The 13,580-nt window shown below is 24.9% G+C and overlaps 1 protein-coding gene across 5 annotated transcripts in view; it reads right to left on the bottom strand.

The window, feature by feature from the left end:
* LOC145843958 (calcium/calmodulin-dependent protein kinase type II subunit alpha-like) overlaps positions 1-13,580 on the bottom strand; it is a 54,207-nt gene continuing 40,627 nt past the window's right edge. For 2 of the 5 annotated variants that reach the window (XM_082951248.1, XM_082951249.1), the window contains 9 exons: positions 11,879-12,001; positions 11,519-11,602; positions 9,972-10,011; positions 8,501-8,785; positions 6,721-6,761; positions 4,184-4,214; positions 1,497-1,715; positions 1,239-1,347; positions 1-921 (listed from right to left, as the gene is read on the bottom strand). In XM_082951248.1, coding sequence (XP_082807374.1) covers positions 816-921; positions 1,239-1,347; positions 1,497-1,715; positions 4,184-4,214; positions 6,721-6,761; positions 8,501-8,785; positions 9,972-10,011; positions 11,519-11,602; positions 11,879-12,001 — 1,038 coding nt within the window. In that variant the 3' untranslated portion in view covers positions 1-815. The remainder of the gene's footprint in view (positions 922-1,238; positions 1,348-1,496; positions 1,716-4,183; positions 4,215-6,720; positions 6,762-8,500; positions 8,786-9,971; positions 10,012-11,518; positions 11,603-11,878; positions 12,002-13,580) is intronic. The other 3 variants (XM_082951250.1, XM_082951251.1, XM_082951252.1) reach the window with 3 other exon arrangements.

Raw genomic sequence — 13,580 nt, 5'->3', positions numbered from 1 at the left:
TGTAGTCAGGTATAAAGCAAGCAAATAATTAAAAAAATTATAACGTAATTGATTATAACAATAACAGCCAAAAAAAACACATAGGCGCAGAGCGTATAAAAAGCACCAAAACAACAAATTCATGCTTTTTCTTATATCTTTCTGCTCAATCAAAACGAACAAAAACGTAAGCGTTATGAATAAGTTTTATTTATAGTTATCAGGTAATATATTAAGAGTTCTTGAGAAATTAATCACGAACTAACATCAGCATTATTAAAGTAAAATAACACAAAGACAGTTTTCAATGACTAAATTATTTAAAATAGATACAAAAACGTATGCAGATAAATTACACAGCTCAAAAATCTCTAGTATTAAACAAACCAAAACTTTATACTTTATGTAAGTCTATGACTGAAATTCTACAACTAACTATAGTTATTGTATCTTTTTATGCTATAATCTAACTAGACTGATGCACTGTTAACTTAATAGATTACTTTAGAGCTAAATTAGAGTTGATTTATTTAAATATAATTAATTTTTAGGGAACTGTAACGGTATAATTTACAATCTGATGTAACACATGATAAAATTTAAACAATTTAAGTAAAAATAACGAGTATAATTGTACAAATTTTCAATTAAATGTTCATAAAACTAAACTGCATTTTTGTTGGACGAATCTAAACACAAGCTAAGATCATTATAAGTAGAAGTCAGTATTAAAAATAGATATAAACTTAAGATACATTCTTTCTATTTCAATTGAAGTTAATTTAAAAAAAGAGTTAAGCCGTTGCTTTTAAATCGTGTAAATTTAAATTTGAGGTTTACTGCCGGGTGGAAGTGTGAGTGTGAAAAGTGCGCCATCTACCGTCCGCCATTTTCTTCCAAACGCGAGTTTCCTCGCTCTGCGCTGATGTCGAAATTCCTTCTCTATAGTGTTTATTGTAAATTTCATATGCTTTAAAAACGATAAAAGAGCTTTTTAAAAATATATTAACTAAAACTTGACTAATTTGAAAGTAAAAAAAAATTGAGCACATATTTTTTCAAAAATTTTTTACAACAAAATGTATTAAATTACTTTGAATTTATTTAAAACTAAAAAAAATTTTTGATATAATTTTTTAACTTTGTTCGAAAATAGTTGTTATTGATTTTTATTAGCACCACAATTGAACAAAGTAAGTTGTATTGTAAAACTTTTTATTAAAAAAGAAGAGACATATACGATATAGCGTTTCACTAACTTTATTGTGTGAGTAAGACAGTTGTATGCGATGTAAGCAGCATCATCATTCAAAAAAACTACGTGAGGGGAAAATACTAAACTCCGGCGACGGCATTTTGATTCTCTAACTAAATTTAATCATAAAAAGTTATAAGCTAATTTTCAATATGTGTTTACTAAATGGAATTGAAAAAATAGTTTACAAACGCAATTTACAAACTAATAAAGTTAAATGTACATGAAAGTTTATTGGTGAAACATAAATAGTTTAAAAAACCTGAGTCAAAATGGAACTTTTGGTAGTCTAAACCAGTCATAAGATGTCCGGAAACAATAGCAGGGTCAAAACAAGTGTGATCAGTAGTGCACAAGGACCGGTACGTTTCGAAATCACCCTTGTTCATCGCTTCGTGCAGTTTTTCAGTTAATCGTACTATTTCCACTTTTCGTGCTATTGTGCGAGATTTAAACATTTTGTTGTCAGGTTGTTTCAACGCTTTTGTTAAAATTAAAAAAAACTTAAATTTTTCAAACTTTGATTTACAATGTAAGTGTAATTGTGGTAGATAAAATTTTAAAGAAGTTTAAAAAAAGTTATTTGTAAAATACAATTTCCAACTTATACCCTGTTGATATTCAAAACACCGTAAACCTTTATTTAAATTACTTTATTTACTTGTTTTCATATACTTAACATATCTGTTGAACTTTTCACTCATATTTTTGTTGCTCATCTGATCTACTACATGTTGATGCTTTAGATATACTTATCTTAGCCATTTTATCTGATCATTATTATTTAAATATGTTTCTGTTTCTTGAATAAAAAAACTTCAAATATACTTTTACAAACGTGTTTACTTGTAAACTACTAATGCTGAGGAAACTATAACACAAAATTAATAATGAAATCATAGTAGATCATACTATTAGTTTGTACTATTTGTAAAAACATATTTAATTAATATTTTTTCTTGCAGACGAAGATTGCTTTATAAATATAGTGAGTTCATCAACTTGCGGGGAATGCTGCTTGTATGTTAACAAACTTAAAGTAATGTTATTTAAAGTTTAGAAACGGTTATTTGGACTATTTAAAAACAGGGCAAAAAGTTATGTTGTGTTAATATGTTTGAATTATAATACTTTGTATAAATTTAAGATATTCGTATCATATTTGACTTTAAGGTACTTCTTAGCCTTTAAAAAGTCAAATTTTAATAATTTTTTGGTTGTTATTTAAAAACCTTTGGAGTTTTATGTTTTTTGAACATAATAGAGTTTCCATTTAAGGTTTTTTCTTTTAAAGAAACACTCATAATTTTGTGACTTTAAAAGTCTTAGCAAGCAATATACCGGTTATAAAAAAACAAAAACATGTGAAAATACTTATCACCTCATGATATTAATAATTGAAATCTTAATTTCCCTAAAAAAGTATTAAATGTTTTAATAGTACCATAACAAAAATGTTAATCAGTCTAGACATTCAGTAGGATATAGTGTATAGAAATTTAATTTACAAGCAAAGTCAAATATCATGTACAAACAAGTAAACTATAGCTCTCTCATTAGTTTTTATAACAAGTTTTATTCTTTTATAAAGCTGCTTAAAAAAAAAAACTTCATAGAATACCTTGATAAAAGAATTTTAGTAAAAACTAAGTTATACATACATATTTAACCTTTAATATTTGAAATTTTTATTACGTTTTCTGTACTTCTAAACAAACTCAGAAATAAATGAAGTTACTATCACAAACTTGCATTTACAATATGGTAAAATTTTGACTTTAAGACAAAATTTAATACCTCAAAGGATTGATTTTATAAATATCTAATTACTATACCATTCAAATTATTTGAAGTTAAGAGTATTATAAGAAGTATATTTTGAAAACTTAAAAGTTTGTCTTAATTTTTTAAAGTTTGAGTGAAAAATTTTACTATAACTTTAAATACTTTAGCAATATTTTAACTTTATTTTTTATTGCATAGTTTCAATTACAGCAACTATTATATCACTTCAGACATTTCAAAGCAAAACTAGACAGGTTATTATAATACTGCTATGAGAATGAAATACAAAAATACCATAATTTATGTAGTTTCCCAACTTAAAAACTAAAAATCTGAATACGTTAACAGTTTATTACTTTAGTTTTTATAAGTAACAGACACATACATTTTACAGTTGTTAAATTCATTTAATGAAGTTTGTATAACTACAAACTTTTTTTTAAATACGTTAGTAATTAGTATTTAAATAAATTTTATTTCTTAAAAGTTTTTCGTCAACTATATGATCATATCAGTAATATTTCTAAAGTGAACGCAATTTTTTTTTTAATTTTGTGTATATGTTAGTTTTATGTCCAGAAAGTAATAGTTAAAAAATAATAATACTCAATTATTAAAACATAAAATGCTTTTTTCTAAACAAGTTATTTATACTATTTTCGAACACTCAAATCAAGTTAGTTTGCTTAGCTTTTCTACAGTGAAAAGTCTGCTAAACTGGGTATTTTAAACAACAACCAATCTTTAATTTATTATAATTTTTCTAAAACTTTGCTTTTTTTATTCTTTGAAAAAGTTTATTTTTTTCTACTGTTTAAAAAAAAGTAAGCACAAAAGTTGTAAAAACAACTTAAGCTTTAAAATCTTTAGATACTAATCAATATCATACCTTATAGCTTATTTTTTCAAGTAAAAATATCGCTTAACTAGTAATGCTCAGAAACCTTGTTGTAAACTATAACAATAAATGAAATCTAGTTTCAAACATTAGTTGTTTATTACATATTAGCATCTGACTAAATCTCAGTTTCTCTATCTAATAAGGTCTCGCTCTCTGTCTGTCATGATTCTTTTTAACAGTTGTGTTCTCATGATGTTCTACTGTTCTGTTTCTGCTCTTACTTCTACCGTGACTTTTATACCCGTTAGAACGTCTTTTCTTACCTGCTTCATCCTTGTCCGAGTCGTTCGAAGGCTGAAAAAAAAGTTTTAATTAATTTAACGTTTTTAATATTTAAAAAAGTATTAAGTTATGAGACTTTATAACTTTTAGTTCTGCTAATTTTCAATGTACTTTTAAGCACATTTATTAAAATGTATATCTTTGTTAAACAAAAAACACATACTTAGTTTTAATAAATTATGTACTTATAAAATAAAAAAATTAGTGTTGTTATACTTTAACAAACTTGTTTAACTTCGATCTTTAATATAAAACATTATTAAAAACCAACAATTTAAACACATATTTTAATGTAGTCTAAAAGGCAGTTTTTCTAATAGTTTTAAACAAGTTCTAACAAACTTCGTACTTACAAGTATAAAAAAGCTTAATATTAGTAAATTTAGTACCGAAAATTTTAACAACTACCTAATGTAGTTATAATTTTTAAAGTTATTTACTGAAGATAGCTGTAATAAAAAAGGAACCACTGGTGTACAGCATGCAAAATAACAAGTAAAAACATTTTATTTTTATACTAAATTGAATACTAAAACTACAGAAACTAGATAAAATGTTATCAAGTACGCTAATAGAAAAACAGCTTTTATTTAATTCTTATAAATAGAAAAAATAAACTCATCGGAATATAGTAATGTAATGAAAATCAGGTAAAGTTTGTTACAGATTTGTTGTCAAAGTTTAATAAGCAACATACTATTATCACGTTTTACATAGAAATGTCAAATAAGATCATCAGACAAGTTTTCAAACAGTAAGACGAACTAAAAAAAATCTTAAAAAGCAGTTTACAAAAGAGAAACTTGAAAGATAATATGTTCACAGAGAGGTTTCAATATTTTAAGCTTGTTATAATAAGATTGAGAATTAAAAATTCATGCAGTTACAAAAACTAATAACATAGCAAACAAAAGTAAAAATATTCTTGAAAAAGTTTTACTTTCGATGGTTTATAAGCGTTTAATTTTTTTAACATCTACAAAATAACAAAGAAAAAATTCACTAGTAATTTTTTTAGAGTAAAAAAAAAAGACAAAAAAACAGTTTGACATACTTTGATATAATTATAGCAGATTAAATTTTATTTTATCTAAAAAAAAAAGTTTTTCAGTTTATTAAACAATTTTTACGATAAAAGAATCAAATTATAAGGGTTTAAAGCAGGTTTTCTAAAATAATTTCAATAATTGCCTCCTGGGCAGGAATAAAAAAGTAATCGCCTGTTTACAAATTAATTTACTTTTTCGTCTACTTACTAGTTATTGCACCTCTTAGCCAAAAATGGCTCCAAGGGTGCGGATATTGCAGACGTTGAAAACCGGGCTTTCAAGGATTAAAATACAATTAAAAACTTAAAGATGAATTATAAGTATAAGGACTACAACAATTTTATTGATAAATTTCAGCAACAATTTTACGTATAGCTATTACAACACATATACTACACAGTCTAAAACAGACCAGTTGTTGAGGTCTGACTATGGTTGCTTGAGATTGAGGTTCCTATTAAATATCAATTTTATCAATAGCTTTAGTAAATAACATAAGACACGTTTAGACTAATAAAAGATTGAAAAGAAGTTCCATATGGTGCTAAAAATGCTGATCGAAGAACGTAAAACAAGCATAAAAACAGTGTAAAAAGTTACATTAAAAGCCAAGCTTTGAAAAAATTACCGTTTTAGATACTATGTTAAGCTTTGCGTTAAATTGTCAGTGTTGTTTTAAATTTGTAAATTTCTAAGTTAAAATAACTTGACTGTAAATACAAAAAGACATTTCACAAGTAAATTTAATGTTCACCGCTTAGTTGTTATTGTTATATTCATTTGGTTAAATAGGTTACTAAATTTATCAAATCAACACCAATAATTAAAAGGGACCGATTAAAATACTTAAATAAAGTATTTTGTGAAAGATAACTTTTATTTAAAATTTAATAATGAATGAAATCTTATAAAGCACATCATTCATATAACAGTTTAACTACAAGAACTTTTTATGTTACCAAAAAGATTAAATAAGTAAAATTTGTTTGAACTTTTTTAACACTTAAAATTTGATCTTCTTCTTTATACTCAATTCAAACTTTTAAAAATTTTATAATATTTAATTTGGGCTTTTTTAATTGCTATATCAAGATTAAACCAGAAATTTTAGTTTTCATTTATTTTACCTAAAATAAAATTATTAGTTTTATTTATATTTATAAGTAACCCAATAAAAAATTATCTACGAAAGTATTGTTTTCAGTTTTAGTTTAAGATTTAAGCAAATTTAATACAAAAAGGATTTGGAACTTTAAAGAAATAGAAATATCTTTTTTTTTTTATTAACTCTGATAAAAATACAGATTAAGCACCATATGAATTAATATACAGCATAAACAATATCAATGCTAATAGTACCTAAGGGCAATTACTAGCTGCTAAGAACAATTTTGTTGACAATGTAAGTGGTAGTAAAAATAACATGTTTCTAATCTCAAAGGTATACAGCATTTTAGAAAAGCGCTTACCTTGACGTCTTTAGAAGTCTTGTTGGTAATAGAGGCACGAGCTGCAATAAAATTATTTCTTTTTTAACCATACAAATACACATTATCAAAATCTATTGCAGTGAACAAAAAGCTTATCAATTTAAAAATATCTACTCCTTTAAACTTATTATTTCAAATAAAATAATAATCTTATTTAAATAAAAAACATATTAAAGTATTTTATGTCAGGAATTCCTAACACGTTGATATTTATCAAAATATCGCTATTAGATTTGTTGAGTAAATTGACTATAATGTGATTCAGGAGACATTTATGAATATTGGTTTTAAAAGGTTTATCACTACATAACGTCTTGATAATTAAGATAAGTTATTGAGGTGTAATAAAGAACTTATTTTTTTAACTTTTGTATATAATTAAAAAAGTAGGTTGCAACCTTTTTTATGCTACTTGTAAAAATTTTAAATTAAATTCACGTTACTAAAAGATGGCAAAAAGTGATTAAAAAATACTGAAGTTAAAAGAAAACTATTAGCTTAAATTTCTAGAGTTAGAATTATCTTTACTATCTGATTTAAATTTTTAAAGCAGTATTGCTTACAAGCACAAAATTTAAAAATGTAACAAAAAAAAAAATACAAAGTATAAATCCTTTGAAGTGATAAGAAAACTTTTGTTAAGTAACTCAGTGATAAAACATGCTTATATTATTTTGAAAAAACTTCTATAAAAGTATCAAAATATAATGGTGTATAACATATTTATAATAGATGTTGCAATAGACGACTGTTTTCTCAAGCAATCTTGCTGAAATAACAGTTGTGAAACATGCACTTTTTGTAACCAAATTTTTTATAGTCTATTTGTACCCGACAAACAGTTAGCCAACAGAAAACCTTCATAACTTCAAATAAACAGTATAATTCAAAATATACACGGCATGATTAATTTACCTAATATATAGTATGTTGACTTTACTTAGACCCGAGTTGAATTTTTTTTAACAAGATTTTATACAAATTTTAGTACAAAAAAAAACAGTAAGATTTAATACTTTAAACAGTGAATACTTAGCACAGTTGATAAAATGCACCATATGTAATTTTTGCCTAGTATTAAAACACATACATTTTAAGTATTAAATACTATCATAACTTTAATGTAGTAATATATTTGCAAACCAGTATGAAATTATATTTTGTACTATGGAATTTAAGTATATAAAAACAATTTTTCATTAATACCAGTTTAGGATTTATTTAAACTAATTATTTGTTTAAAGTTGTAATTTTTTTAGTACAATAACTTGCATTAGTGTAAGCATAAACTTTCATAGTAATTTTTATAAATATACAAAACGGAGTTTTAATATATTCTAACCTGTTTAGTTAAAACAAAAACTTTAGTATAGAAATGTATACTCAGTTTGATTAGTACGTGAACATGCCTTATGAGCCAAACCAATGAAATGTAGTTGTGTAAATCAAGAAAATTGATATAAATTTTTCTTTGTTTTTCAAAAAAAAATTACTTTTATTAAAACTACAATTTAAATTTTTATAACTTCACCCATGCTTTATCATTAAAAAAATTAAGAGTCAGTGAATAGTATCCATATATAAATATATATGTATTCGTATTTAGTTGAAATGATGGAAGTCAAGAAAACCAAAAATTCGAACAAAACTTTTATGATGAAATTTTTTTTGCCAGGTAATCGACTGAAGCATTGCGTGCAACGGCATGCAACTTTCCAATGAAGATGCAAAACTTTTCATCTCACACTCAAATGCCCACCTGGCTGAGGGTTGTTCGAAGTTTTAAACGCATCCAAAACTCCCTTCATTACAGAGCTGTTCTGCTGCTGGTTAGAGGCACTTGCGACTTGATTGTTATCACGTAGCTTGCTCATCAGGCCGGCCGAAGACACGACGCTGTTAAGACTGAGTTTTCTATCAGTTTTTTGGGGAGGAGCGGCCGACCCCTCCCCTTCGGCATTGTTTTTGTTTTTTAACGTGTTTTGGTTTTGGACTTGGTCTTCTTTGTTTTTTTTGTTAGAGTTTGAAGTAATGGAGGATATTCCTAGTTTCAGAAAACAAAAGATGAACACGCTTTAGGCTAAATACATAAAACTAAAAATAAAGTAACTAAAAAAAGCTTTTTGTTTTAAATAAATCAATCACAGTTTCTAACTAAAAATTTACGGAGATAATGTAAGATGATTTTTCTTTCATAATTTATAATAAAACCAGTTTCACCTGAAGGAATGAAAATTCTGAATAAATTATATAAAATTAAGGTAAATTAAGAAAAAATAAATCTCTCATACTTAAAAAAGCAAATACACTTACCGGATAAATACTCTTTTAAAAGTTTTAAGTAATCATCATACGATTTACTGACTAGTCTACAACACGCTTTACTACTATTATAAACTTACTTCATATTTAATCTATAACTTATACGATTCTAATCAATATTTTTTATAAACTTTAAAACTACTAAACATTAAAAAATTAAGTAAGTAAATGTTTTGCATTATTAAATCATGGATATTTAAAAAATTTAAAGTATTTTTCTAAGATTCCAAAAAAAAGGGTAAAACTATGAAAGTGAAATCATAATATAAATTTTTGAAATTTTAATAAATTTGTTTTCTTGAAAATAGTTGCAGCTTAAATGAATTTTTTTGGTACAACATTTTATAAATAAGGTTAACAAAAGTATACACGAGAAAGACACAAACTTAAAAAATTATAAAGTCAAGAACATCTTTTTAAAACAGAAAAACGTTTGAAAACGGAAATTACAGTTTTAAAAACTTTAAACTTGCTAAGAAGTATTTAAAATTGTTTGTAAATGTTACTAATTTCAGGCTTTCATAATTAAAATTTAATAACACGTTAAAAACGTTTTTACTACCACAACATATATGAGTGTTTATACACACTTAAGCTTTTATGGTTGAAATAAAAAAAAATTGTAACAATACCTTTTGAACATAAAATTTATATTTACGGTTAAATGTTTATATATATTCTTGAATAGTTTTACATAGCATATATTCTAATTTGTAGTATAAATTTAGTAACAAATTAATAAGTGTTGATTTACACGCGGAAACTATTTATAAAATGAAAGCGTTTGGATATAAAGAAAGAAACAAACTTTAGTACTATTAAATTAAAATAAAAAGTACAAGACTTACTACGTGCCGAAAAAAAGAATCTTAAGAAACCAAAAAAAAAAACTTCTTGTAAAAACTTACTTGAAAAGTTTCTTGAGGCAATCATAGTGATAATAGCACCCTGTTATTTTTTAAAATATTTGGTATAAGTTAAAACATAGTAAATTAAAAATAATTACAATTGAAAATTAAATTATGTAGAAACAAACTAATACTTATTTCGTTAAACTAAAAAGTATTTTTATATTTACTATACTTCAAGTAGTCTTAATCTATAAAAAAAATCTGGAAAGAAATATTTCTATTCGTTTTATCAAAAGTATTTTTATGCAAAAGTAACTAGTATCAGCTTTGCGTGTATTATTTAAAATCGATAGAAATTTATCATACTATAATGCCTAGCTGTCAACAAATTTCGCTATGCTGGATTTGGAAGTTTATTTAATAGTAGAATAAATTCAGCGTGCCTTTGCTAAGAAAAACTTATGCAAATGTTAGAAGATGTTTTTAATAAAACGGTAGATCTTACAATAAGTTATAAGTGCCTACTATTTAATTTGAAGAGTAAAGGGTTTAGTTAAACATAAAATAAAATTAAAAATCTTTGTTAAACTAAATTACGTTTGTAATTTGAAGATAACTAAGATGTTGTATCATATTTAAACTATTCTTTAGTAATTCAGTAAAGTAACGTAAACATTAAAGATAAAAAGAATTAAAAGCTTTATCTATGTGTTTTAATAAATTTAAACCATTTTATTTATAACTGTCAAAAAATTAAATAGTTAAAAATTACAATTTTTGGTTAAACAGAGTAATTTTTTTATTATTATTGACACATGAACGTAATCTTTGTATTTATGTTAATTATATCTTTTATATGTTTCATGTTAAACTAAAACTAAGAAAATAGATAATTATTTCAAAATATATTTATTGCATTATATTGTGAGAGCAATTGTAAAAACAAAGCTAGACTTAAAAAAAAAATAATGTATTTAAAATTTCCCCAAATACCTCCAAAAAAAAAAGTATTTAAATTCGTAAGTAAAGCTTTTTTTTTATCTAATTATACTAAGAACAGCATGTGTTATAATTTTTTCGTATACAAGATTGTATCTACTCTGTTTTCTAGAATCGTAAAACGATATTTTACTAATCTAATCAGCACTGAAACAAAGTATAACAAGAGCATAAAAATCTCATGAAAAAAGTGTTTCTTTGGAGCTTATTGAAGGCAGAAAAGTAACGACTGCTAAAAGTTAATAATACCAACGAAAACAAGGTAATGTAATATTGATGAACTTTCTGCTGCTAAAACCGCTAAACAACCCGCCCCGTCTATTCATTTTACTATTTGCAATACGATAATGGGCAGACTTCATAGTATATTTCTAATAATTAAAACGCCAAAAACTTCTATCAACGATAGTATGTTCATTAAAAACCATATTTTGCTTGTAATTTAGTTTTATAAATTAATAATTCATAATAATACTTAACTTTCAAATCCTAGAAAAAATATAATTTATTTTTACGATGCCGATTTTTAGCAAAAACATTATTACATTAACATATTAAAGCAATATTATCTAACTAGGATTATTAAAACTTTTAACACAACTAACCTTAAGTTTTCTTCTAGCGTTCCACGCTTTCATCATATCGACTGTCTGTTGACGATGCATTTGAGAAGCGATTCTATCTGATTGCTGTAAAAAAGTAGCAGAAATTAAAATTTACTTTCTAGAGTTAAAAAAAGCACTTTTAATACGTGAATTTGATTAAAATTTTGGAACAACTTAATGCATTAAATTACTCTTACTCACGTAAGCTATTTAATATTTTTGGAAAGTATTTAAATTTATCTGCTTATGCATACTTGAACATTACATAACACTTTCAAAACTTGATAGAAAGTGCATTTTAATAGCAAAAAAATAATGCTTAAAAACTTTGTATTAAACAACTTGCAAACAAAAACATACACTTATCCAAGGATGTCTAAGTGCTTCAGTGGCTGATATTCTATCCTGCTGATTTGTTCTCAGTAATTTTCTAATTAAATCTTTCGCTTCGTTCGTTACTGTGTCCCACTCGGGTGAAGGAAACTGCAAAAATAAATGTTTAAAAATAAATATCTCCATACTTAAAAAAGTAAAAATAATACTGACAGTATTTTTAAACGTGTACAAGCAGGTCCATCAGAGTCTAAAAAGTTACTTAATTAAGTTATTTACAAACATTTGATTGAAAAATATAACTCTTAAATATTTTTTGTTAAAATAAAGACTCGTATGCTAAAAACTTTCAAAACAAATTGTTTAAAGCTTTCCAGAAAAAGATGTTTAATTTTTGATAAAAATTAAAACAACTGTTAGGTTTAGGATTTTGTAAAAATTGAAAATTTCATACAACTCAGACTAAAAACTTTAAAACATTGTTTTACTTCTAATAATCTATAAATTTTAAAACGTTATGCTTAAATCTGATACAACCCAGCACAGTTTTTTTTTTACAATACTCATTGCTATTTAGTTTAAATAAACCAATACTAAGTTAAATAGACTTAATTGACCTGCATAACCTTTAGAACAATAATATGATATACTTAATGAAAGTATTTAAAAAGAATAGTTTCAATCAGTTGAAATTGTAGTATTCAAAGGTGTGTTTCTTAATAGCGTTAGTTTTAGTTGAATACTTGTTAAGAGCGATACTGCGTTGATTTTAAATTATTCTATTACATTAGAAAAATAGTTACCAATTTATTCCTGTATGTTATTTGAATAAATAATGAAGAATTCAAATGTTTATGAAATAATTTTACACTACTTTCGACTTTTATCGTAAGAAAACTATCTAAGAGAAAGTTCATTTTTTACGGTGTTATTTAAAATTTCTTAATTTTTCAAACTAACAAAAACTAATGACAAGGGAGTAATTGAAAAACTTAATCTAAAGTATTAAAATAATTCTAAGTGAGTAGTTTTAGAAAAATATCGAACATTTAAAGCAATATATTAGAAAAAGACGATTCTTTCAACAAAATTTTATTGTATACTACTTACAATTAAGATTTTTGTAAATATAATAGTAAATTTAGCTGATTCATTTGATTTTTAAACTTGTTAACTGTAACTGGCTTCACTGGTTCGCCTTTAAAAAGCATCTGGGTTGCGTTAATGTTGTCTTTCTACTATATAGAACTACAAACCTTTTAAAATACTACAGTCAGGTTTGATTAAGGATTTTTTAAGAAATTGCACATTAATAGTTTAACTAATAGAACTTTTAAGAAATTGCAGAGGTTTCCTATTTAAAAAAGTAAATAAAAACTATTTTGTGTTTCTACACTTTAATCTTGACACGAAAATCCAGTTTAACACATGTCTTGAGTAGTATAAAAAACACTTTTTTTCAAAGCTTAAGAATTTGAAAATTTAGGTAAACCTTGCAGTGTTGAAACTTGTACATGTTCATAAATTTTTAGCAAAGAAACGATCTTATAACCCAATTTTATTCTCGTTGTAATTTTCTACTTAAAAAAAGTGCTCCATTTACAAGCAGTTTAGCTTAGGACATTTAGAACAACACATATTATACTTTCTCCTTAAGTTTTTGGCAGTACGAGCTGGTGTTTGAAACTAATATTTATAAACTCTGTTTAAAAACTAGACTGTAACCACA

The sequence above is a fragment of the Thalia democratica genome, chromosome 9 (assembly GCF_965202585.1).
Source record: "Thalia democratica chromosome 9, ktThaDemo2.hap1.1, whole genome shotgun sequence".
In the NCBI taxonomy this organism is placed as follows: Eukaryota; Metazoa; Chordata; class Thaliacea; order Salpida; family Salpidae; genus Thalia; species Thalia democratica.
The sequence above is the reverse complement of the archived record's forward strand: the minus strand, read 5'-3'. Positions and strand labels throughout refer to the sequence as shown.